Raw genomic sequence first — 24,416 nt, forward strand, 5'->3', positions numbered from 1 at the left:
TGGTTAGGCCAGTGTGAAAAGCAGGTCACTTGTCCTCCGGGGTGGGGGGTGGCTCCCGCAGGCAGGGGGCTCAGGGATGGGGCGAGGCGGCTCTTTAATGAGCAGGTTCCCAGGCTCCATCCCTCTGGGCCCCTCTGGGAGCCTGGAGCAGCCCCAGGGGCGGGTGTGGGGAAGCCATTGTTTATGTCCCAGCTCCTGCCCGCCATTGGTTGAGGGCTGCCCTCTGAGCGAAAACGTCCCGGTCTCTGCAGCCCCCGAGCCAGGGAAAGCCCCCGGGAGCGGCAGGAGGAACCATGTGTGGGGACGGTGCAGGGAGGGCTGAGGAGGAGCCCAGGGCATCCAGCCCCTCGGAGGCTGGCACTGCTGTCTGCATTGCTCCGATGAGGAAACGGCTCCGAGGGCTGGAGGGCCTTCCCACGTGCTTCCTGCCGGCCCAGGTCACCGCGAACGCCTGCACCGATGTGCGGGACAGGCCTTGCCTGACCCCCTGTGCCTCCACTTCCACATCTGTAAGATGGGAGGATGCCGCCCAGGACTGACCTCGAGGGCAGCTGCTGCCTGCAGAGCACTTAGCGCGGTGCCCGGCCCATCTCCCTGGGCTGCGCCCCGTGAGCCGGAGCCGGGAGTGCACAGAGGCAGGCAGGAGGCTCACACCTGCCAAAGGCCTCTCGGTCCCCCAATGCGGCCCGGCCTCCGGCTGCAGCCTCCAACCTGATCAGCAGGCCCCGTGTCAGCGGTGGCCTCGCCCAGACGGGCCTGCGTCCCCGGAGGCAGAGTTCTTTAGTCCGCCAGCACAGTGAGACGGCGGAATGAACGGTTGTAAGGAGGGCCCCGAGAGAACAGGACCCCGGGTGGATAGGTTTTGACAGCTGCTTTTATTTTTTTGAGAGACAGAGCTGCGGTAAGAGGAGCTTCTAGAACCGGCTAAGACATGGGCACAGAGAGATGTGCCCCGAGAGCGAGGGATGGAGGGACCCAGGGCACAGCGTGTGCAAAGCGTGCAAGGTGGGGTGGGTGGTGGGGAGCCACATCCGTAGGAGGCTGAGCTGAGGACCCCCCCCTCCCCCGCCCGCCCTCCCCCCATGGGCTGTAATGAGCCAAACGAGCAGAGGCAGCTTCGGGCCTCAGGAACGGCCCTGATCCCCGAGTGCCCCACCCCACCCCCTGCCCCCGGCTCTGCTAACTCCTCCTCTCTCCCCTTCTTTCAGGAACCTTTTGGACAAGGACATGTTTTCCAAGTCTGACCCACGTAAGTCCTGCTCCGACACAGTCAGGTGGCGATCACAGCGGCCAGCCCTGGAGTCCTCACGGGGCATCGGGCACCGGGTCCCGTCCAGGCTGTTCTCACGAACGCCGTCTGGAGAGAGGACTGGCACTGGCCCTCCCACCCCCCACACGTGTGAAGCCTCAACACAATGGCGGGCGGGTCAGCGTTTCAGGCCCTGAGTTTGCAGAACCAGGGAGACAGACCCGTACATTTCAGCCCCAGCTGGCTGTGGTCCAGGGGATTCAGCCCTGACATTGAAGTCCAGGGTTCTAGCTAGAGAAATGGCACTAAAGCATGTGACCTCACGCAGGCCGCGGGCCTCCTCCCAGCCTCAGCGGCCATCGGTGGGGGCTGGGACAGTGACGGCCTGAGGCTGCTGTGAGCCCCAGGGTGAGGGAGTTTCAGGTGCTCTCCTGCCACCCGCCACCCAGTCACTCATCACACCCCCCACCTCCCACCCGTCTGCCTGCCTCACACTCGCTCAGGCCTAGATGCAAACAGCCCTGACCTTCTCCCAGGGGGCACTCCTCCCAGGCCCATGGTTGGCAAACTGCAGCTCGCGAGCCACATGCGGCTCTTTGGCCCCTTGAGTGTGGCTCTTCCACCAAAATACCACCGCCTGGGCGAGTCTATGTTGAAGAAGTGGCATTAGAAGAAGTTTAAGTTTAAAACATTTGGCTCTCAAAAGAAATTTCAATCGTTGTGCTATTGACATGTGGCTCTGTTGACTAATGAGTTTGCCAACCACTGTTTAGGTTCCATTCTCCAAACTGAGGATGCCCCAGACCTAAGGTGACCAGATGTCCCACTTTTGGCGGGACAGTCCCGATTTTTAACAAATTGTCCTGTGTCCCATGGCATTTTAAGAAAGTCCCAATTTTTGGAAAGAATGCACAACAAGTTAGGGAACGGCTCCATATAGACCACATTTTTAATCCAGAACCCCCCCCCCCCTCCCCCGTCAATGTGTCCCGCTTTACCAATGTTAACATCTGGTCACCTTACCCAGACCCCACTTTGCCACCAAGCCCACTCTCCCGAGGCCCCGCCCGCCCTCCGGGCCCTCTGCACAGGGCCCCCTTCTCCAGGCCTGTGTGACATGCTAACCCTTTCCCTCCTCTCCCCACAGTGTGCGTCATGTATACTCAAGGCATGGAGAACAAGCAGTGGAGGGAGGTAGGTCCAGCCCCTTCCCCACCAGACACCAGCTTGGCCCTGCGGGAGTCTGCTGGCCCCTCATGGTGGTCACCTGACTGGAGACCCCCCTCCCCCCCATGCTCACAACCACAGCCTCTGAGCCCAGGGGAGGGAGAGTGAGGTGTGGAGACAGGGAATCGTCCCTGCTGCTGCAGGAAGAATCCAGTGGACTGGAAAGTTCCTGTCCTCAGGGAGCCCCAGTCTGAGGGGACACGGCCCTGTCCTCGGGGAGCCCCAGTCTGAGGGGACACGGCCCTGTCCTCAGGGAGCCCCAGTCTGAGGGGACACAGCCCTGTCCTCAGGGAGCCCCAGTCTGAGGGGACACAGCCCTGTCCTCAGGGAGCCCCAGTCTGAGGGGACACGGCCCTGTCCTCAGGGAGCCCCAGTCTGAGGGGACACAGCCCTGTCCTCGGGGAGCCCCAGTCTGAGGGGACACAGCCCTGTCCTCAGGGAGCCCCTGTCTGAGGGGACAGAAGAGGTGATCTCTGTGCCTGACAGCCATGGGCCTGGCCTCCAGCACCATGTCTCCCCCTCCACCCGCTCTGCCCCCTGACAGCTGCCCCAGGTCCTGACTAGTGAACGATCGGTTAAGTGAACCCCTGCCCACCATCTCCAGTGACTCCTCTGCTCAGCCTGGCTTCCAGTCCTTGCCAGAGCTGGGAGTCCCTCCTGTAGACATGGTGAGGGTGACAACAGCCAGCAAACGTCAGCACCTCAGGCCTTGTCTCTCATCGTGGGTGGGCGCCCCCCCACCCCACCCCGTGGCGGCAGCAAGTGGCCAGAGGGCTGCCGTGCACCCGCAGAGTCTGGGAAAGGCCCGCCCGGGCTGGGCTGCACCTCCTTCCTCGCTCTCTCTGACCAGACGCGCCAATCAGAGGGTGGACCCGACGCAGGGAAGCGGTTAGCGGCTTAAAGGGACTAATTACTCTTGGGGCCGGCTTCACAGGAAGCGGCTGATTGGACAGGAAAGGAGGGGGGGGCTTCCGAAGGGCATTCTCCTCCAGCCTGGCCAGTCTCCCCTCGGGGCTGGGGCTGGGGCACTGCAGGGGGAGACGGGGTGGGTGTGGGGGGCAGAGGGTCTGTGTCAGCTGCACCTGCGCTGTGATCCTGGCTCCAGCTCTTCCTGGGGGTGGGGCCCCAGGCAAGGGGCTTAGCCTGCCTGTGCCTCAGTTTCCACGTGTGTAACACGGGGCCAGCACCTGCCTGCAGGCCTGTGGTGGGAGCGGAACAAGGCGGTGTCGCGTGCCTGGGGCGGAGTCACTGTCGGTAAATATCCTGGAGCAGCATCGTCCGCAGCCTGCCGGGCACCGCCCTGCTTCAGTCAATATTTGCAACAGGAAGCGTCGATGGGGTGCTGGGCAGCAGCCCAGGTGCGGGTGCGGGTGGGGGAGAGGGAGCGGCAGGAGAGCGGCGGGCGGGGGGCGGGCAGCTGGGCAGGGCGGCGCTGGCGAGAAGAACCTGCCGGGAAGCGTGAGGGCGCCAGGGAGGAGAGCGGGCGTTCGGAGGAGAGTTGCAGCGTGTGAACAGCTCACTGGGTTTTATAAAATGGGATTTGATTGAACACAGTCCTCTGGCCCAGGGGCGCGTGGTGTAGAGAAGGGGAGGATGTGGGTGGAGGGAGCTTCGGGGATCACCCTCCCCATTCTCCGAGGGGCAGGACGGGCCTCAGGGCGCTGAGCCAGGGCCTAGACCCCCCTGCAGTGGGAGTGTCCCCGGGAGCTGGGTCTCAGTGGAGCTGGGGGGGTGGGGGGTGGGGGGGACACAGCACAGGCTCCCCCCCCCCCCCGCAGTAACGGTTTGGGGGTGGCTGGGGTGAGAGGCCAGTCCAGGTTCGGGTAGCTGAGGATGGGTGTTATAAACAGGGGCAGGTTTTAGGGATGCCAGTGGGGGTGATGGATCAGGAGGTGGCAGCAGTGGCAGGAGCAGGAGCTTCAGTACAGGAGCAGGAGCCCCCGGTGGAGGGACAAGGTCAGCCTGGGGAGCCTCGCTCTCTTCCCACCTCTGCTGGCTGCCTGCGCCCATTGGTGGGCCCACAGGCAGGCCTGGGGTGGGGAAGGCTGGTGTGGTCTGCACTGGCCAGCCTCCGGGCACGGGTCAGGTGGAGAGGGCAGGGGTGGATCCGGAGGGGCAAGCGGAGACGCCCGAGCAGACATGGAGCCGATGAGCGAGGCTGGCATTCAGGGTGTGGGCTACGCGATACAGGAAAAGGTGGGTCCTGGGTCAGAGTTCAGACAGGAGGGTCACTAGAGGCCCAGGAGACAGACCCCAGGCCTGAGAGGCAGGCAGCACCGCGCCCAGCCTCCAGGGGGGAGGGGCAGAGCTCAGCCACAGGTCCTATGGGGAGAGGAGAGCCCACCCCTGCCCCCCAACCCCCTTCTGGAGTTCTTGGACTCAATAAAACTGTCACAAGACCAGATTAACGGGAAATACCGACTTGGTATGTGTGCATGACAGGCCATAAAAGATGGTGCTGTCCGCAATGGTGACCCAGCCATCTTTTTACGTTTCTCAGGCACAGAAACAATACGTTTGTGAGGACAGGACTGGACAAAGACAGTGAGGTCTGGGCGCCCCTTCCGAGGAATCTGAACAATATGTGGGCTGGGGTAGTGAGTGGGTGAGGCAGCACAGTCCCTTAGGCAAGCTTTTTGGCCCAGGGTTCCCTAATCCTGCTGATGAGGGTGTCTCTCAGCCCCCGGCAGCCAGGGGGCGCTTTTCATGGAAGAGAATTCTTTCCCACAATGGCTGCCGGGCAAGTAAGCTTAAGTCCAAGCCATGGATGTGCCATTGTGGGGCATCAGGGGTGGGGCATTAAGGGTGGGGCAAGTCCTCCAGCACGCAGGCTTCAGGCTGTTTGGGAAAAGAGAAGGTGCACTCACACACGTCGAGGTCCTGCTTCTTACGGACTGATTCCCTGTGTGACCCCAGAGGAAAGCCTCAGGAATGGAGAAAGTGAGAAGCCATCTGGGCCCCTCCCAGTGGAAGCAGCCTGGGAAGGAAGACTGCCTCGCGGGTGAACAGAACGCAGTGGCCACCGCTGGTGCCCTGCAAGCGTCTGCTGGCGGAGTCTTGGCCAGGAGAGGCGTCCGTGACCAGCGGGGCCCAGAGCCGGCCCCGGGTCCCCCCAGGCGGGGCCTGACCCCGCTCTGCTCGCACCCGCTGCAGAGGGATGAGGCTCTTCTCGCAGCCCCTGGCTGCCCGTTTCCGCTGATTCTAACCGTGTGGGTCATTTCAGTGCCTCCCGAGAAAGCTCCATCTTCCCAGCGCCTAAATCTGTCACCACATTTTATGAAAATTGACTCGAGACGTGATTTTAGCCCAGGAAGTCGAGTGCTGTTTGCATCAAGCCTTGGCAGGGCCTTCCGCTGTCCGGGGGAAGTAGGCGGGAAGGGTCCCCTTGGAAAAGTGTGTGTGTGTGTGTGTGTGTGTGTGTGATCCTGCCTCTCCCCTGCCAGGTGGCCGCCCTGGCCGAGGGCCCCTGGGTAAGGAGGAGAGGGTGTTAGGGTGTCCCGCTGATGGACCCCTACCACTTGCCGGGCACGGGGCCCAACCGGCCAGCCCACACAGCCCCACCAGAGTGCTCCGTCTATTCTGAGTGACCTCAGCCCACTGGTCACTAACCCCGGCGAGGATGACGGCTCCTCGCTAAGTGTCTGGATAATCTCCTTGTCACTGTGACTCCGTGAGCCTGTGCCGGCACCGCCGAGTGGCAGGGCGAGTGCTGGGGGCCCAGAGGGTTAGCACAGACAGTTCACAGCCGGCGGGCTCACTGTCAATCCGGGGCGACAGTCAGCCACGGCGGAGCCGACAGCATGCGCTTCCGGAGCGGAGTGTGCCAGGCTCCGCTCCGAGCACGCCCACAGCCGCTCGCTCGCGACGAACCTGGACAGGAGGCATTATTATTGTTATTTGTTATGGTTCTCGGTCCCATTTCATGAGGAGGAAACAAGCACAGAGAGGATGGTGTGAGAGAGGTTCTTCACTGTCCTTCCCCAAGTGTGTGTCCATGCTGTCCAGTTGTCCAGCCTCGTCATGGGCTGCCCTCCTCAGGGGCTTGAGCTACACAGTCACACTCCTCCCCAGGCCTCTGCATCCTGCATCTCCCTCAGGGCCGTGCACTGTCCGTGCTAATACCCCACCTGCCCCATGATGGTGTCTCCCCTCCCTCAGGCCGTGCACTGTCCATGCTAATACCCCACCTGCCCCTGTGACAGTCTCTCCCCCTCCCTCAGGCCATGTACTGTCCATGCTAATATCCCACCTGCCCCATGATGGTGTCTCCCCTCCCTCAGGGCCGCGTGCACTGTCCGTGCGAATACCCCACCTGCCCATGTGACAGTGTCTCCGATTTCACATGGAGTTGGGGGCTGCTGTGTCTTTCTCACTCGAGCTGCTGGTTCACAGAGGATTCGGCTCAGACTTGGAAGTTGGGTTTTGAATCTCAGTGTGACTTGCATTGCCTCCATTATGGCTCCTTGGGTAGATTCAGTCTGTGTGGTCTCTGAAGGTCATGTTGAGTTTCAGCTGTGCGTCCGGCATCTTGGCTCTGTCTCCTGGCGCGGGGTGGCGGTCATGGCCACCAGGGTGAGGAGCGGCTGGGTGGGCTGGGTGCTGTGGTCCTCCCTCGGGCCTTGCCGGTTGACCTCAGTTCTCTAGTTGACCTTTGTTCAGCCCTGGGATCTACACAACTTTCAACCCCCCGCCCCCCTTCTCCATCTGGTCCCTCAGGACATCGTGAATAACCGTCCAATGCCTTGTCAGATGCGGCCCTGACTGTGATGTCCCAGGCCTGTTCCCCTCCCAGCTCTGACCTTCACTGTGACCTGGGTCTCAGTGTTCTCACCTGTAATGGGGTTCGGAGACCTGGGGAAGAGAATGCTCTGACGACGCCTGGAGATGCCCGTGGCAACGCGGTGCTGCCCAGCCGGCCCTCCGTCACGGCACAAGTGGCCACACTCGAGGTCCTGTGACCGACACCAAGCCTGCCCTCGGGAGGGCTCAGAGCGCCAGGTGGCACTCCTCATAGCAGGCTTCCGTTACACACAACCCGGCTGTGTGTCCTGCGCCGTCCGCTTGTCCAGCCCAGGGGAAAAGGGGCTGCAGGGATGTGGGCCAGCCCTGTGTTGAAGGGACGCTCATCAGGCTCCGTGGGACTGGCTGGACCCAGGGACTCCGCCATCGCTGTCCTGCCTGACAGAGCGAGCACCGTGGCGCCTGGCTGCCAGGAGGGGTGGTCCCCGCCCCCTGCCTCCCGGGCTCCGTCCCTGCTGGTGTGCTGTGGGCACCTCCCGGCAGCCTGCCACGGGCCCGGCCCCTCTGGTGCTGGCCTTTCTGCATCCTGCCCTCTCCAGGCCCACGTGCTCCAGCTTTGGCTCTGAAGGTCACCCCGCACCCGGGCAGGCAGCGTCCCTTCTCCCCCTCTCGTTCCTCCTGCCCCGAAGGCTTTTCCGACTCCAGCGGCTCTCAGAGCACAGTGCAGGCTTCCCCTCCCTAGCCCGGCGTCAGGACCCTTCCCACCGGGGGGCCCTCCCAGAGGCCACTGGAAGGAACCCCCGACGCGGCCCCACGTGTACTTGGCTGGCTCGTGCCCGTGCGGGGGCCTGGGGAGGCGGTTGGCCCGGTCACAGGCGGACACGGAGGCTGCGGAAGGTGAAGCGACTGGGGTGAGGCCGCGCAGCTCAGGGAGGGCTGGGGTTCACCCCGGTCAGGAAGCCATCCAGCCCCGTTGGCTGCCCACGGCTCGGGCCTTCAGGGCTGATGCCAGCAGCCACCGTGGCCAGAGGTGGCACAGGCTCAGCTCTGTTCTGCACAACATCGATGCGACTTCTGCCACCTGCACCGGCAGGTTCGGTGGAACCAGCACAGGGACCTGCAGTTTGAAAACGCTGGGAGTTTCACATGGGCCGATGGTTAGGTCAGACTAACGCAATCTGAGCGAGTGGCCCCAGTCACACGCCTGTCCTCCTGAGCTCAGCGAGGTCCCGCCTGCCCCTGCCTAGCGCCTCGCTGGGGGCAGCCTGGGATGATGCTCCCTCGTCCGTCCGTGAGGACCAGGACGCCACAGCCTCGGGCGAGGGAGACCCAGGGCGTCAGCAGCCCAGACACACTCCCGAGGTGTGAGGCCGCGGTGTCTGCAGGTGCTCACGCCTGCTTGTGCGAGTGCTGAGTGCTTGTTCACGCTTCTGATCCTCCGTGTCTCTCCACCCTCCCGCTGGCTGTGAAGAATCATCGCTCACTGCCCTCAGTTAACGGGCTCTCCAGTGCCCATGAGGCCACGTACGGAGGTGAGGCCTCCTGGTTAGCATCTTTCCTATGTGACTCCCATGCTTAGGATGGACGAAACTCATTTAAAAAACAATTTAAAATAATATAAACAAAATAAAACAAGACCCCAGCTATTTGGCTGGAGGCTTTTCCCGCCTGCCTCCTGGCCTGTTTCCGCCTCTTTCCTCCCCGTTCCTCCACTGCGCCCAGGCAGGCGGTGCCTCAGGCCCTCGCTCCTCAGTTTCCACAGAGGAGAGCCCCAGGCCGTCCAGCCTTCATCTGACGGCTGTCCCAGCTCTCCAAACCAGACACCCTCCCCCAGCAGCCAGCATTGCTCTCAGTGACTCCATTGTTGTTTAAGGAAAAGAGTCAGCCAAGATGTTCAGAACATCTGCTCTGTAACAGCAGGCATCTTTTACTTGTGCCTGCCACGTGCCCGGCATCTCTTACCCATTCCCTGCTCCTCATGGCAGCTCTGAGGCCAGGCACAGGTCACCCCCACACCCAGGCAGGGGAAGAAACCGGCCCAGGCACACGGCTGGGGAGCCAGGGTTCTCTCCCCAGGGAGCCAGAGGGAGACACTACCCAGGGTTCTCTCCCCTGGGCGGCTCTTGGGAGTCAGACAAACCTGACTCGCAGAAGTTGGGTCAGGACCTTGGTGCTTAGAGCTGTGTTGCCCTCTCTGAGCCTCATGTGAAGTGGGCAGTGAGCAATACCTACCTGCCGGGTTGTGTAAGGATTGGAGATGACATAGGATGAGCGGGTGGAGCCAGGTACTTGATAAAAGATCGCACTTGTTAATACCCTGTTTCCCCGAGAATAAGACAGTGTCTTATATTAATTTTTGCTCCCAAAGATGCTCTAGGTCTTATTTTCAGGGGATGTCATATTTTTCCATGAAGAAGAATATACGGTACACATTTATTGTTAAATGAAAATAAAGGAAATTTATTACCTGTATACGGTAAGGCAGTATGGTAGTTGTCAACACAAACCAGACAAACTGTGAATCCTACAGTATCAAGAATTTACTCATTTATTCAATGACAATCATGTCATCATCTTCTGGAACATCATCATAACAATCCAGTTCCTGAATTTCCTGGTGAATTTCTTGTGACTCCATTTCTTTCCAGTGGACCAAATCTCTCATGTTTAGCAACAGCACTGTCTTTAAATGAGTACTTCTTGTCAATGAGTACTTCATTTGCAATGCAACTGTCAGTGATTTTCTCCCATGAATTCTTCACCCAAGTCACAACTTCTTGCAGTTTAGGTTTCACAAAGTTTTCACGCTGATTTCTCTCCATTCTATTTTCAATGTAGTCATTAATTTCCATGTGCAAATTGTCTTTGAATGGCTTGTTTATTGCAATATTAAGAGTTTGGAGATAGGCCTTATTTTTTGGGGGGGGATGCCTTATATTTCACTCAGAAGGAAACCTGTAAGTAGGTCTTATTTTCGGAGGATGTCTTATTTTTGGGGAAACACAGTAGTATCACTGACAGGCCCTGGGCACAGACAAGATACCAGACAGCTTACACACTTTATCTCAGGTGACCCATTCTACAGATAGGAGCATGGAGGCCAAGAGAAGAGGAGTCACTTGAATAAGACACTTACCCTCCAGGGTATAAAGCAGGGAGTTCCCCCCCTCTAGGACCTTTCGGGGAGTGGGGGAGACCACCCCAGACATCGAAGGATTTGAAAGCCTCGCTGTCTTCATCTTGGTGAGTGCATTAGAACAGATCCTCTAGGAAGCCCAAGTTTCAGACCATAACTCGGTCAGGAGCCACCCTGGTGCAGAGGTGAATCCTCAGTGCTTCCCAGCATGGGGAGGTCCAGGCGGGCTGGGAGGCTCCCTGGAGCAGGCGGCACTGGGAGGATGGAGGGAGAAAGGAAGGGCACTGCAGGAATGGGGCCTGAGAATGTCCTGTGCGCCCCTGAGAGGGAGGCTGTGGCCCAGAGCGTGGGCAGGAGCTGGGCGGTCGGCTCAGGGGGCCATAGGGTTGAGCGGTGTGAGGAGTGAAGCCCGTGGGTGAGGTGGTCACAGAGTTGGCAGGGGCGGACCCTGAGGGCATCACAGGCCATGTCAGAGCTCACGTGCTGCTCCAAGTGTGACGGGAGGCGACTTGAGGGTGTGAGCAGGGGAGGGGTGCAGCCTCGTCTGTGTCTCAGAAAGAAGTCTCCGGCCGCTGTGTGCGGCGTGGATTGTGGGGGGTAGGCAGAGCGGAAAGGCAGTGCGGTCTGTGGAGATCCTGGCGTGAGACCCCGAGGGCAAGGGCAGTGGGGATCCAGCTCGTCCATTGGCCACGAGTTTGAAACAAAATGACCCTCTGCCCGCCAGGCCGTGAGCCCAAGTTAGGGTCCCTGACGAACAACACAGGCCCCACCATGCGACATCGGCCTTTATCAGAATGTTCACGGTAACGACTGGGCCCTGTTCTTGCTGAGGCCCAGCTCCCAACGCCGGAGCCAGGCGCAGTCCACGAGGCACAGTCCACGAGGCGCACTCCCCGGGGAGCGCAGCCGGCTCTGGGACTCCCCTTTCCAAGAGGAGTCTGCCCCTGCAGAATGGCCTCCGTGAGCCGTGCTCCCGTGGGCAGCCTCCAGGAGGCTTGGCTCTCGTCAATGCAGCTGAATTCTCGGGGTCCTGACTCCCCGTCATCAGGAGTCAGAAGTCCTGTCTTAGGAGCACATGGGTCCTGGGCACCTATTCTTTTTATTTTTATTTTTTTTAAGTTTTATTGATTTTTTACAGACAGGAAGAGAGAGGGTCAGAGAGCTAGAAACATGGATGAGAGAGAATCATTGATCAGCTGCCACCTGCACCCCCCCCCCCCCCCCTGGGGATGTGCCCGCAACCAAGATATATGCCCTTGACCAGAATTGAACCCGGGACCTTTCAGTCCGCAGGGGGACACTGAGCGAAACCGGTTTCGGCTGGGCACCTATTGTTAATGCTGGGGCATTAGAACCCGCTGGGGCCCCGTGAGGACGGACTGCCCCTTCCCTTTACCTCTCTGAGCCCGAGCTTTTTGTTGTTCTTTGTTTAAAAATATGTTTTTATTGATTTTAGAAAAAAGGAAGAGAAAGGAATGATAGAAACATTGATGAGAGGGAAACATCGATTGGCCGCCTCCTGCACATCTCCCATTGGGATCGAGCCTGCAACCTGGGCATGTGGCCTGACTGGGAATCAAACCGTGACCTCTTGATTCACGGGTTAACGCTCAGCCGCTGAACCACACCAGCCAGGCTGAGCCTTCGTTTTCATCAGTAAAACGGGGCTCCAATGCCTGCTCACTGGGCCTTGGGGGGACTAAATGGCAGAATCAGCACTGTGCCTGGCTATGCCCAGTACTTGTAACTATGTACTACCACCAGACAGAGCCGGGAGGCTCTGTCCCCTGAGCCACGGCTGACCTACCTCCCTGAGCAGCCTCCCGGGCCTCCCCCCTCCACGCCCCCACCCCTGTCTCCCCACACCCTAGGAGAGGAAGCAGAGGCACAAAGGGGTCTTTGCTTTCTCTGCCCAGTGACTCGGCCTGGAAAGCAGCAGAGCCGGGAGTGAGGTGGTCTGGTCCCCGGCTCCTCCCCGGCCCAGGCCTGGACTTCCAGAGAGGCCCTTTCGACTCCGTTCGATGTGGGGTGCCTCCTGCTGCCTCTGATGCTTTACCCAGAGAGACATTTGCTGCCTGTGGGTAAGCATCAAGGAGGAAGGAGCGCGCTGTCCTAGTAACCCTGAGGTTCCAGGCCAGGTCCCCCGGCGGCCGGTCAATCTATTTACTCTTTCGTGTCAGCGTTGGGCGGCTGAGCTGCTGAGAGCGTGGGCTCCAAAGCCCAGGTGACTGGTCCCAGTCCAGCTGCCGCCTTCTAGGCTGGGGCCTTGGGCAGGTGTGCGGCTTGGGACCTGCTCGGGGCGGGGGTGGGGGGGTGCGGGGGATGAGCTCCCACATGAGCAGTGCCCGGAGCAGACCATGTTCCACAGCGGCTCTTCCTGTAAGAGCCGGAGCGAGCCGGCTGAGGCTCAGTGGTTTGGAGCGTGGTGCCCTGCACCAAAAGGCTGTGGGTTTGATTCCTGCTCAGGGTGTGCATCTAGGTTTCGGGGACATCCTCAGTAGGAGCATGGATGGGAGGCTACTGATCGATGTTTCTCACATTGCTCTTCCTCTCCCCCTGCCCCTCTCCTCTCCTCCTCCTCTTCTCCCTTCCCACTCCCATCCTCTATCTACAATTAATAAAAATATATACCGGGGTGAGGATGAGAAAGAAAAGAAAAGAAGCCCTGAGTGAGAAACCAGTGCTCTCCCAGGAGGAAGGAACCACTGATGGCATTTCAGACGTCCAGGGGCCGTGGCTGGGAGCCAGAGACTTTTAGGGGCGGCTTCAGGGAGGGGCTTGCTGAGGGCCCTCCCCCCGTATCTGCAGCCAGACTCAGGGCTCAGCGGTGCAGCCACCAGGGGACGGGCCGGTGGAGGGCGTTTGTCAGCGTGTGGCAGCCAGGCTCGCTGGTAAAAGGTTCTTTCCCCAGGAGCCGGGTTTGACAGATTATCCGGAACAAAGGCTAATTAGGAACAGGCTTTTAGGCGGAAGTCTTTCATTAGGAGCTCGCACACATTCACAGGCTGCTGCTGGCCTGGGGCAGAGGGAATCCCCCCCCCCCCCCCCCACCCACCGCTGCCGTCTTCACCTGAGGCCCGAGGAGACGGCTGGTCGGCTGGTCGGTCGGGGAGGCCGAGGGCCAGAGAGCCTGCTCTCCCTGTGCCGCTCCGGGCCAGCCCTTCCTCACTCGCCCATTTCCCTCCCTCTATGAGGGGCGCTGCAGAACTTTCTGGACCCACGATGGTGGCAGCTCTGGCACAGAAGCAAACAGGCCCTGGCATGGAAGCCGGCCCTCTGTGCCCCTCTCCGAGACCCAGCCCTCCTTGCAGGTGCCCAGACCTCGGGCCGCCCCCTCCCTGCCCTGGGCACCCGCCTGCCTGTTCCTAGAGCAGACACACTCCCTTTTCCTGTGTCTGTCTACGTCCGTGGCTTTCTGGCCTCTGTCTTCAATCTGGATGAACATGATTCACGAAGGGCTGGGCCGGGCCTTTGGCGTCCCAGCGATGGAGCCGTCAATAGTATATGCCAGGGCGCTCGGCCGGGAAGCGTGGCAGCTGTGCGGCGGAGAGTGGTCCTCGGCCACCACCAGCTGGGCGGGCATAGCCCGGGCGCTTTGCATGGGAGGTCTCCAAAGCTCCACCCCGCTGTAATTTGTACAAAGGCAGAGCAGAGCGTCATCCTGTACACCTAAAGGGCACTCTAGGATGTTCAGGCTTGCAGAGCCACCCTCTGACTGAGCAGGGGACCACCCGGCCCTGCCCCCACCCCTGGGGCCACAGGCAGGTTCTCCCTCCGGAGCTCTGCTCCTTTGTCTGCAGGGGGAGGGTGCACCGGGTCCGTGGGGATTAAATGAGACATGGATGAGGGAAGTGTTTCAAAGAGGAGAAGTCGCGATACAACGCAGGAGCAGGAGGAGGAGGAGGAGGGTGTGATGGGAGGAAGAGCCCCAGGCTGCGCTGACAGGCGTCTGGGAGAGCGGGGCGCTGTGCCACCTGGGCTCCTCACAGCCTTTTCCTCATTAGCAGCCTGACCTCCGTCAGAACCCGGCCGTCTCCTGCCTCTGTTTTCTCTTTGGTTTAGAGTAGGGGTGTCGAACTCAATCAGAGAAGGGGCCAAAATCTAAAATCCAGCCTAAATCGCGGGCCGAATGGTTTACTGAACAGTCATAAACTGTCATTGTGATGGAAACGCAGCGGAGTGCAGTGATGACAGCGCGGTGCGGGCCACATTGCAAGGCCTGGCGGGACAGATTTGGCCCGCGGGCCTTGTGTTTGACACATGTGGTTTAGAGGTTTTGGTTCCTTCAGCTCTGAGATCTCAAGGCGGGTCAACTTGTTAATCAATGAATGTTTATGGAGGGACCAGGACTGTGAGTGTGTGTGTGTGTATGTGTATGTGTGTGTATATACGTGTGTGTATGTGTGTGTGTGTTTGTGTGTGTATATATGTATGTGTGTGTGTGTGTGTGTGTGTGTGTGTGTGTGTGTAGGGGCTGCAGGTGGATGGTGGTGAGCAGAGGTACAGGTCAGGGACACCCAGACCCCACAGAAAGAGTCAACAGGCGGAAGGCCCCGTGGGCACCGAGAAGGCCAGAGGCCGGGCGGCCGCACACTGTGCATGGGACTGGCGGGGCGTAGTTCCAGCCTCACGCAGAGTGTTAACTCTTCTTGGTGAGAGACCACCTCAGCTCCTCGGTGAGTGGGTGCGACACCTGCCTGGGCTCACCTCCTCTCCCTGCCACTCACTTGCTGTGTGACCGTGGGCAAGGCACTCAGTGCCTCTGAGTTTTATCCCAGTTAATTTACCTGTAAAATGGAATAATGAGAGTACAGCCTCGTAAGATTGTTGTGAAGATTAAGTGAGTTGATATATGGGAAGCACTTGGTAGCTGGCACACAGTAGGGCTATTACAGGCTATTACCGGTGCTAGAGGCCGACTCTGCAGCAGGCGCGGCACAGGGCTCTGAGCACAGTCCCTTCCCCTCCCTCGGGAGCAGGGACGGTTCGCTCTGTGACGAGGACTTGCCGCCTCTCAGGAGCCCCACGTGGTCTCACGTAGACAGTGAGCGACTGGCCCGGCTGTCCCTCGCACCACCCTGGCTCTGGGAAATGGCAGGGGTGGAGGCAGATGTTGGGAGGCGACCGGTTTCCTGGTGGTGGCTGGTCTGTCTCCCTAGCATGGCCTGGGTTCTCTCTCAGTCCTGCACAGGCCCCTGTCCCAGGGCAATTCGGAAGGACAGCTGCCCTCCTGCCCCCATAAACCCTAATTCTCTGACATTGAGGCGGAGCTCCTGGGAGCCGTTTAATTTAGTTATCAGAGAAGTTTCAGGTCGGCCTCCCCGCTGTGGGTCTGGCTGGACCGATGACATGTAATTAATGCTGCTTAACTGCTGCTCCCCGGCTCAGTCAGGAGCGTCTTCAGGGCGCGCCAGGGCTCCCACTGGTTTCGTGGCTGCGGACGGAAGTGAGCTGCTCAGAGGGCGGATGCCGGATCTCCAGGCTCTTTGCTCATTTGTGTTTTCTCTCTTTCTCCCCCTGGGGACTGTCCCCGCCCCGAGGTCAGGGAGGCCCCCACACCTCCTTGATTTACACACACAGACCCTCAGGCCCCCTGCGTCAGACTCACTTGGTAAAACCAAGATTTGGGGCGTCTCCCCGGCTTTGTGGATCTGAGCGTTCCTGTACTACGGGGCTTGGCGGCCTGTGCCCCCAGACTGTGAGCAGTGTGGGCCCCTCATGCCCTCAGACCCGGAGTGTGGACGGGGGCTCAGAAAGGACCGGGAGGAGGGGCAGGAGTGTGGACGGGGGCTCAGGAAGGACCGGGAGGAGGGGCAGGAGTGTGGACGGGGGCTCAGAAAGGACCGGGAGGAGGGGCAGGAGTGTGGACGGGGGCTCAGAAAGGACCGGGAGGAGGGACAGGAGTGTGGACGGGGGCTCAGGAAGGACCGGGAGGAGGGGCAGGAGTGTGGACGGGGGCTCAGAAAGGACCGGGAGGAGGGGCAGGAGTGTGGACGGGGGCTCAGAAAGGACCGGGAGGAGGGACAGGAGTGTGGACGGGGGCTCAGAAAGGACCGGGAGGAGGGGCAGGAGTGTGGACGGGGGCTCAGAAAGGACCGGGAGGAGGGGCAGGAGTGTGGACGGGGGCTCAGAAAGGACCGGGAGGAGGGACAGGAGTGTGGACGGGGGCTCAGAAAGGACCGGGAGGAGGGGCAGGAGTGTGGACGGGGGCTCAGAAAGGACCGGGAGGAGGGACAGGAGTGTGGACGGGGGCTCAGGAAGGACCGGGAGGAGGGACAGGAGTGTGGACGGGGGCTCAGGAAGGACCGGGAGGAGGGACAGGAGTGTGGACGGGGGCTCAGAAAGGACCGGGAGGAGGGGCAGGAGTGTGGACGGGGGCTCAGAAAGGACCAGGAGGAGGGGCAGGAGTGTGGACGGGGGCTCAGAAAGGACCAGGAGGAGGGACAGGAGTGTGGACGGGGGCTCAGGAAGGACCGGGAGGAGGGACAGGAGTGTGGACGGGGGCTCAGAAAGGACCGGGAGGAGGGACAGGAGTGTGGACGGGAGCTCAGAAAGGACCGGGAGGAGGGACCGGTGTTTCTGAGGAGCTGGACGTGTTCGGGGCGAGCTTGGCTCTGTGCCCGGGGGGTGAGGGGTAAACCCGCCCTCCCCTCCTTCCTAAGTGCTCAGACCACGTGCCTTTGTGTGCTTCTCCCTGCCAACACCTCCTACCTCCAAGGCCCTTCCTGCTGGAAAACCCAACCCTCCTCTGTAGGGTGACATGCAGCCACACTGAGCTCTTTGAACATCAGTTCAATTGTGTTCCTACCAGCACTAATAGGGGTGTAAATTGGGCCTGACAGCGGCCTGGTGGCTTCCGGATTTTAAAAAACCCAAGTTTTCGCATGTATTTCCTTTGTTATGAGCTCAAGTAATGAAAGCTGTAAACCATCTTCAGGAAGTCCCTGGGCTGCAGCTTGCACAGGCCTGTGCCAGGGCCCATGTTAATTACCCCCGCGTCCCGGCAATCCATCACTGCCAGGCCTGGCTCACCCCCCCTCTCCGCCCCCGGAGATAGCGGGGCCCTTGGCGTGTCCCCCCACCCTCCCGGCCTGTTTCCAGGGGAACTCCATTTTCTCCAGCAGCAGATCCATCTCCAGGGAATCCCCCTCCACTGCAGCTTCCAGTGCCATTTTAAAAGCAGCTGTCATCTCCCCTAATGGGTGTTTTCCTTGCTGGCGGAGACAGGGGTGCACAAAGAATGCGGGCGCCGTCTGCACTGGAGCTTATCCAGAGTCCTGTTTGGGGTGGGGAGTCGGGGGGGGGGGTTACAGGTGTCTTAGGGAGGCAGCGATGCCCTGAGGGAGAGGAATGGCCCAGTTTCACAGGATTCTTTTGAACCCGGGTGGGTGTTTACTGGAGATTCTGCCATTAGGAAAGTTTTCATTTTGTCTGAAGACCGGAGGTATTAAGAATTAGAAAGAGCAGGAGAGGCGAATGCAGGAACTCTTTTGGAACAAGGTTAGACATTATAAGAGTTAGACTGAGTTTAGGCGATGGGCAGGAACCCAGTCTTATCCAACTCGAAGTCCTCCGGGTTGCCTTGCACATAGTGGGGCTTCTGTCAATGCCTGTGAAGTAAAACTCATCTTTATTTGGTTTTTATAATGCTTGAAGGCTCCTGCCAGTTAGATGAAATAAAAAAAATACAGGGGTGTGCAAAAGTAGATTTACAGTTGTTCCTATAGAAAATGATACAATAATCCTATCTAATAAAGAGGGAATATGCTAATTGACCCTCACACCATTGCAAAGATGGTGGTACTCACAGCCAATAAGGAGGGAATATGCTAATTGACTGCCCTGCCTTCAAAGATGGCAGCCCCCACAGCCAATAAGAAGGGAATATGCTAATTGACTATCATGCCCTCAAAAGGTGGCAGCACCCACAGCCACAAGATGGCGGTGCCCAGTCCCCTCAGCCCCACTGGGGTGGCCCACGCACCCCCAGGTGGGCCCGGCCACTCTTCACACCTGCCTCTGGAGTCTCCCAGTCCCCTCAGCTCCCCAGCCACCCAGGGCCGTCCGAGGCTCAGGTAACCAGGGCTGGCTGAGGCTTGCACTGCCAGCAGTGGCAGCAGCAGAAGTGTGATGGGGCATCACCTTCCACTGATCGTTAAGTTGCTTCCCACCCCTGAGGGCTCCCAGACTGTGGGGAGGGGGGGCAGGCCAGGCCAGGGACGCCCTCTCCAGAGCACGAATTTTCATGCACCCGGCCTCTAGTTTATAGTCATACAACAATAAACTGTTTCAGAGGTGTGCAACTGTAAACCTACTTTTGCCCGCCCCTGTATAATGGCCTTTGGAGTTAGACATACCTGGGTTTCGATCCTAGCTCTGCCTACCTGTGTGGACTTGGGCAAGTCACTATGCCTCCCTGGGTCTCCGTCTCCTCACTTGTACAATGGGCAATACAGAACTCACAGGGCCGTTGTGGGAATCAAACAGGATAATGACCTGCTTGTCTGCGGAGCTTCAGTGGAGGCTCAGTAAGTGTTCGTTTTCTTACTGAGCACCTTCCTCCGGCTGGTGCTCAGCTCCAGCTGCACATTAGAATCACCGAGGAAACTTTAAATAAGTGTCATTCAGGCCCCACCCATGGAGATCTGGGTTTAATCGGCCTGTGGTGGGGCTTGAATATGGGTGTTTTTAAAAAGCGTCTATTAAAGGATACATTAAAAAAAAAAAAAGTAATATCATTAACCTCATACAAGTATAAAATGAACACATGACAATGATTTAATTCGTTAATTAATGAGGGAACCAGTAAGAGTTGTAACTGGTTCAAACACAGCAGGTCCTCAACCGAGGTCCCTTTTCGGTGTCATTTTGTGATCATCTTGATGAGGTGCCATAGGAATGCAACTCTTGTTTACACCCATTAGCCTGTGGCAAAATGAGTTTCATTATACATCATCTCTCTTAAAGGCACAGGACCCATCAATGATGTGAAGTGAGGACTTACTGGTAATTCAAATAACACACGCATATGGCCAGTCAGGAATGCTGAAAAGAATTTATAAATAGATGCAACGCTGGTCAGGGGCCAGAGGGCAATAATCAAATAAGCAATTGCATACCACCTTATTAAATTTACTTGGTTTTCTTCAGACAAGAACCAGTGCATTACTCTACGCCTTCCGCAATTTATTGAGCTGTGAGGTATCTCATAGATCAGTGTTTCCCAAAGTGTGGGACGCGTACCCCCAAGGTACAGGAAGAGTTTGGTGGGGGTATGCGTTGCACCAGAGTTTGGTGGGGATATGCACTGCACCGTGCTTAGCTGCGCCTAATTCTACCTTCTCATGAGTACGAGGGGTACTCAGCGTTACGGAAATTATAGAAGGGGTACACATATGTCAAAAGTTTGGGAAACACTGTTGACGTAGATGATGGAAGGTGCGGACTCCTATGAAGTCAGACGTGTGTGTGGAGAGGAGGCCCCAGGCACCTGCTTTTCTGCACGTTTCCGTATCTCACACTTCCCCAGCGGTTCTCATGCAGCCACAGGGGAGGGCCTGCCATAGGCCTCGCAGGCGGCTGTCAGAGCTCTGTATTGTCCGTCTTTGTCTATGAGTTGTCCCACCGATGAGAGAGAAGCCCCTGAGTGCAGGGTTCACCTCCCATTTATGTTTGCAGCTCAGCACCCAGCACACTGCCCTGGCCATCACAAGTGCTTCACAACTGTTCATTCAATTGGTGACTGCACTGATTGGATAAGTTTAAGAAGTGAGCAAGACAAGTAGTATTCTCCACCTTCTGCTGAGGACACAGGCTTTCACCGGCTCTGATCATCAAGTCCATGATTAGCTTGTGCTGAAGTCAGGACTCAAACCCACTCACCCATTTCCTCACTCAGCCTTACTTCATTCAACAATTCCTGAGTGCCTACTGTGTGCCAGCCGCCGGAGCAGTGCCCTCCTGCTGCCCTGGCCCCTCAGTGCAATGAGGCTTAGAGACCGTGGCCGGAAGGCCTGGGTTTGCACCTTGAAGTCAACGATCAGGCGCTGTGTGACCTTGGACAGATGACTTAGCGTTTCCGTGCTTTTGTTTTCTCATCAATAACATGGGGAAAGTCTACCACAGGATGATTCCATCGAACACAGTTCCTGGTGCTGTAATCTCCCGCAGTGTGAGTGTGTGACTGCTGAGCAGCGCTAGGCCCTGGGCTGCAGAGATGAGGAGAACCTGGTCCTTCTGCTGCTTGAGCAGCTCAGTCCAGGGGTGGGACGAGCCTCCGTAGATTATGTCAGGGGGTGTGGTAAGGGCAGCGATGGGGATGGGAGAAGATTGTGGGAGCAGCAGAGGGGTGGGCATTGGAGAGCAGGACTTCCGGGAGCGGAGTCTTCACACAGCAGCCATTGGCCCACATGGTGACCAATAGAAGGCAGTGGTCAAGATGAGAGAATGGCGAGTCCTGGCCAAGGCCACAGCCCAGGAGAATGAACATGGGTGGTAAAGTACGGGCTGCTATGCTTTATCTTTATCCACATCCCTTTTTGTAACAGAATCTCACAAAAAATGTCCAGTGCACTGAACAGATGTAAGAGAGCAGCTTTGATAGAATTGATGGCCTGGGCTCAGCCCACACTGCCCTCCTCCCAGGCCTGGAAGACTCCTGGGAACTCAGGTCCCGTGTTCCTCAGTGTCACTCTCCAGGGTTCTCAAAGGGCGGTCCCTGCACCGGCAGTGGCAGCATCACCTGTGTGTTTTGGTTGTTTTTTTTGAAAATGCAGATTCTCAGGCGTCACCCTAAACCTATTGAGTCGGAACCTTTGGGAGTGAGGCCTGATCTTGTTTTCACAAACCTTCCCAGTGATCCAGGTGCCCAGAAATGGGGAGTGAATTCCCTGCGACATTTGGGGGAGTTCAAGGGGATTCAATTATTGAGTGTCCAATGTGTGAAAAATTCTAGCATATATGCTGCAGGGGATACCGAGAAAGTCAAGTTTGTGTATTAGTTACCTACCGCTGTGTAACAAACGAGCCCAGGGATTAGCCACTGACACAGTAGGGTCATGAGTCTGGGGCCGCTTTGTGGGATCCTCTGCCTCACCAGGCCATCGTGGGGTGTTGACCAGAGCCTCAGTCATCACAGGTTCAGCTGGGGCAGGGGCCACTTCTAAGCTGTCGGTGGTTGTTGGTAGGATTCCGATTCTTACGGGTGGGTTGGCTGTCATTCCTTCCTTATCCCGTGGGCCTCTCCGCAGGGCAGCTCACACCACGGCAGCTGCCTTCCTCAAGGGAGGCTGCCCAAGATGGAAGTCACAGCCCTTTATAGCATAATCTTGGAAGTGACTTGTTCTCCGGTCTGTTCATTAGAAGTGAGCCACTCAGTCCAGCCCTCATTCAAGGGGAGGGGTTACGCAAGGGCGTGGATGCCAGGAGGGGACTCTCATCCCACAGTCCCTTGTCTCTGCCCTGGCATTGACATGGGAGCCTCAAAGGAGGGCACCCATAACCGGAATCAGTCAGGGATGGAGGGTGGTCACAAGGCAGGCACAGGGCCAGATCCGAGGCTCCGGACCCAGGGCTCCCTGCGCTGGCAGCCTGGCCCCGGGCCCATGCCGTCTCCTCTTGCAGTTCGGACGCACCGAGGTCATCGACAACACTCTCAACCCCGACTTCGTGCGCAAGTTCATCGTGGACTACTTCTTCGAGGAGAAGCAGAACCTCCGCTTCGACCTGTGAGTGGACCCTGGTGCTGAGGATGGAGCTGGGAGGAGGCGGGGAGGGAGGGGGCCGCAGGGCCTATGGTTGGGCAGGGGGGCCCCTTTCCAGGGAAGGGGGGCAGTGGTGTTAGAGGAGGCTCGGGTTGGCCTGGAATAAAAGTGACTGTTAGCTGGAGTCCAGCCTCATCGGGAGAGGAGGGAGGGAGGGGGGCGGAGAGGGGACAAAGCACCCCCATGGTTCTCAGTTAAGTGGGAGGCACTGACCTGGAGGCAGAAGGGGGTGGACGGTGAGGAGAGATCGTGGGGACAAATCAAGCTCCAGCTCTGGCAGCCCCTTCTCCCCAGGAGACAGGGAGGACCCATCGGCCTCTCCCCGCCCAAGCTCTCCTGGGACCAGAGCTGTGTTCTGGGAGCAGGGGTCCTTCCGGGACTGGGCTGGCAGGACCCCTCCACCACCTCTGTGTTTCCTGCAGATACGACGTTGACTCGAAGAGCCCAGACTTATCCAAACACGTGAGTCTCACCTGTCACTGCCCAGCGGTTCTGCAAGGCCCTTAAATGCCACGTCTGAGCCAGCCCTGCTTCCCCGTAGAGAGTGTGTTGGCCGGGGCCCTGTCCTTCCAGAGTCTTCGCACTTCTAGCGGGGGTGGGAGGTGGGGGGTTGCTAGATGGCTGTGGGCAGAGCGGGCGACCCTGGTCTTTTCTGTACCCCGATGTGCAGGATTTCCTGGGCCAGGCCTTCTGCACCCTCGGAGAGATTGTGGGGTCCCCCGGGAGCCGCCTGGAGAAGCCCCTCACGTAAGTGTAGAGGGGAGGGGGCCTGTTTGGGTTCCTTCCTCAGTGATGGGTCAACTTCCTGCCCAGCCCTGCCGAGGGCAGGCTGCGAGGAGGGGCGGGAGTAAGAGGCCCCATGGGCCCGCCCCTTGCAGGGCTTTTAGCCAGTTACCTAGGAGGGACCCAGCTGGTTGTTAGAGCCCCTTATTGCTAGGATGGCCCTGAGGTGTTGTCCCCTTGTAGAGGGGAAGAGACCAGAGCCCAGAGAGGGGGAGTAAGTTGTCCAAGGCCACACAGCCAGGAGGGGAGAGCTGGGGCTTGTTTGAACGGAGGGTTCTACGCACATTGCACGCTCCTCAGATTGTTCACTCTCGGTGGGAGCTGGGCACAGGGAGGTCTCCCCATCCCACGCTGCCCCGACGGCCTGCGTTAAAGGGCTTTAAGTGCTTGCAGGGGAAGCCATTATTCCGAGCAGGCTCTGGGATGGAGGCCACGGCTTCTCACCGTGCCGTCTGAGGGTGGCCGGGTGGCGGGGGTGACCCCTCGGGTCCCCATTTCTCAGGAAACCCCAGGAGCAGAGCCCAGGCAAGAGAGGCCTGAAAACTGGTCTAAGCACCCAGGTCATGGGCAGGAGGCGCAGGAAAAGGGGATCAGGCTGGGCGGGGCATCAGCCCCCAACTTGCCTCTGCCAAGTCCACACTGGCTGCGGGCCCCTCACATGATCAGTAATTGCAGAACCTGTGGTTGTGAGTGTGTGTGTGTGTGTGTGTGTGTGTGTGTCTCCCCAAGGCCCTTGTCTGACTCCCCAGTAACTGTGTGGTAACTTCAGAGTCCCCAAAAAGGCCTCCCTGCCCCCCAAAGGCCACCTCCTCTGGGCTCACAGGAAATAATGATAATAGCTATCAGTTATTGGAAACAGGGAGCAAACCCGGGCTAGGGGGGCTCTGAAGCCTATAGAATGCGGGGACCCAGGAGTGGGGGGGTGTCTGCCCCCTCCGCTCCCCACGGCCTGGGTCCAAAGTCCGTGAGTCTCTCGTGTCAGGTTTCTACCCGCCGTCACCCGGTCCACCTCAGGGGAGGGCGCAGTGCGGGGACTGAGGGAGATCTGGGTGGGAGGGGGCTGGAGCTGTGCCTTCAGGGGCAGCAGATCTAAAGCTTGGGCGCTGGGAGCTGTTTGGTGTTGCTGGAGGAATGAACCTCTTTTATCCTCCGAAGGGCCCAGGGCCTAAGGGCACTGGCTGTCTTGGCCCGGCCTGGGGGCAGCTCCCGATGACCAGGCCTCTGTTCTGGGCCGGACAGCTTTGCTCTGTGACCCCGCGGGCCCCTCAGCACTTCCCCGCTCCGCAGCCTGTGCCCTAGGCTCAAGGAGGTGTGCAGTGGTCCTCAGGCCGCTGGGGCCTCGCACCCCTAGAGGGCTCCTCCCCACAGAGCTTCAGAGCCGAAGGGCCAGGCGGTGCTGATGCTCCGGCCCGGAACCCCACTTTGAGAACCCCCGAGGTGGCGTTATCCAGGAGTTTACAACAAGGTTTGGGAAGAAGACCTGTGCCTTTTGGTCCCACTTTGATGATTGATCCAGGAC

The 24,416-nt window shown here is 58.9% G+C and overlaps 1 protein-coding gene across 2 annotated transcripts in view; it reads left to right on the forward strand.

The window, feature by feature from the left end:
* CPNE5 (copine 5) overlaps nucleotides 1-24,416 on the forward strand; it is an 85,034-nt gene that overhangs the window by 14,521 nt on the left and 46,097 nt on the right. For both annotated transcript variants that reach the window (XR_006740105.1, XM_036414945.2), the window contains exons 2-6: nucleotides 1,209-1,249; nucleotides 2,397-2,443; nucleotides 21,975-22,078; nucleotides 22,537-22,576; nucleotides 22,785-22,861. Coding sequence is in view for 1 of the 2 variants with exons in the window: in XM_036414945.2 (XP_036270838.1) it covers nucleotides 1,209-1,249; nucleotides 2,397-2,443; nucleotides 21,975-22,078; nucleotides 22,537-22,576; nucleotides 22,785-22,861 (309 nt within the window). In the remaining variant the exon portion in view is untranslated. The remainder of the gene's footprint in view (nucleotides 1-1,208; nucleotides 1,250-2,396; nucleotides 2,444-21,974; nucleotides 22,079-22,536; nucleotides 22,577-22,784; nucleotides 22,862-24,416) is intronic.

Source organism: Pipistrellus kuhlii, unplaced genomic scaffold (assembly GCF_014108245.1).
Source record: "Pipistrellus kuhlii isolate mPipKuh1 unplaced genomic scaffold, mPipKuh1.p scaffold_m20_p_5, whole genome shotgun sequence".
In the NCBI taxonomy this organism is placed as follows: domain Eukaryota; kingdom Metazoa; phylum Chordata; class Mammalia; order Chiroptera; family Vespertilionidae; genus Pipistrellus; species Pipistrellus kuhlii.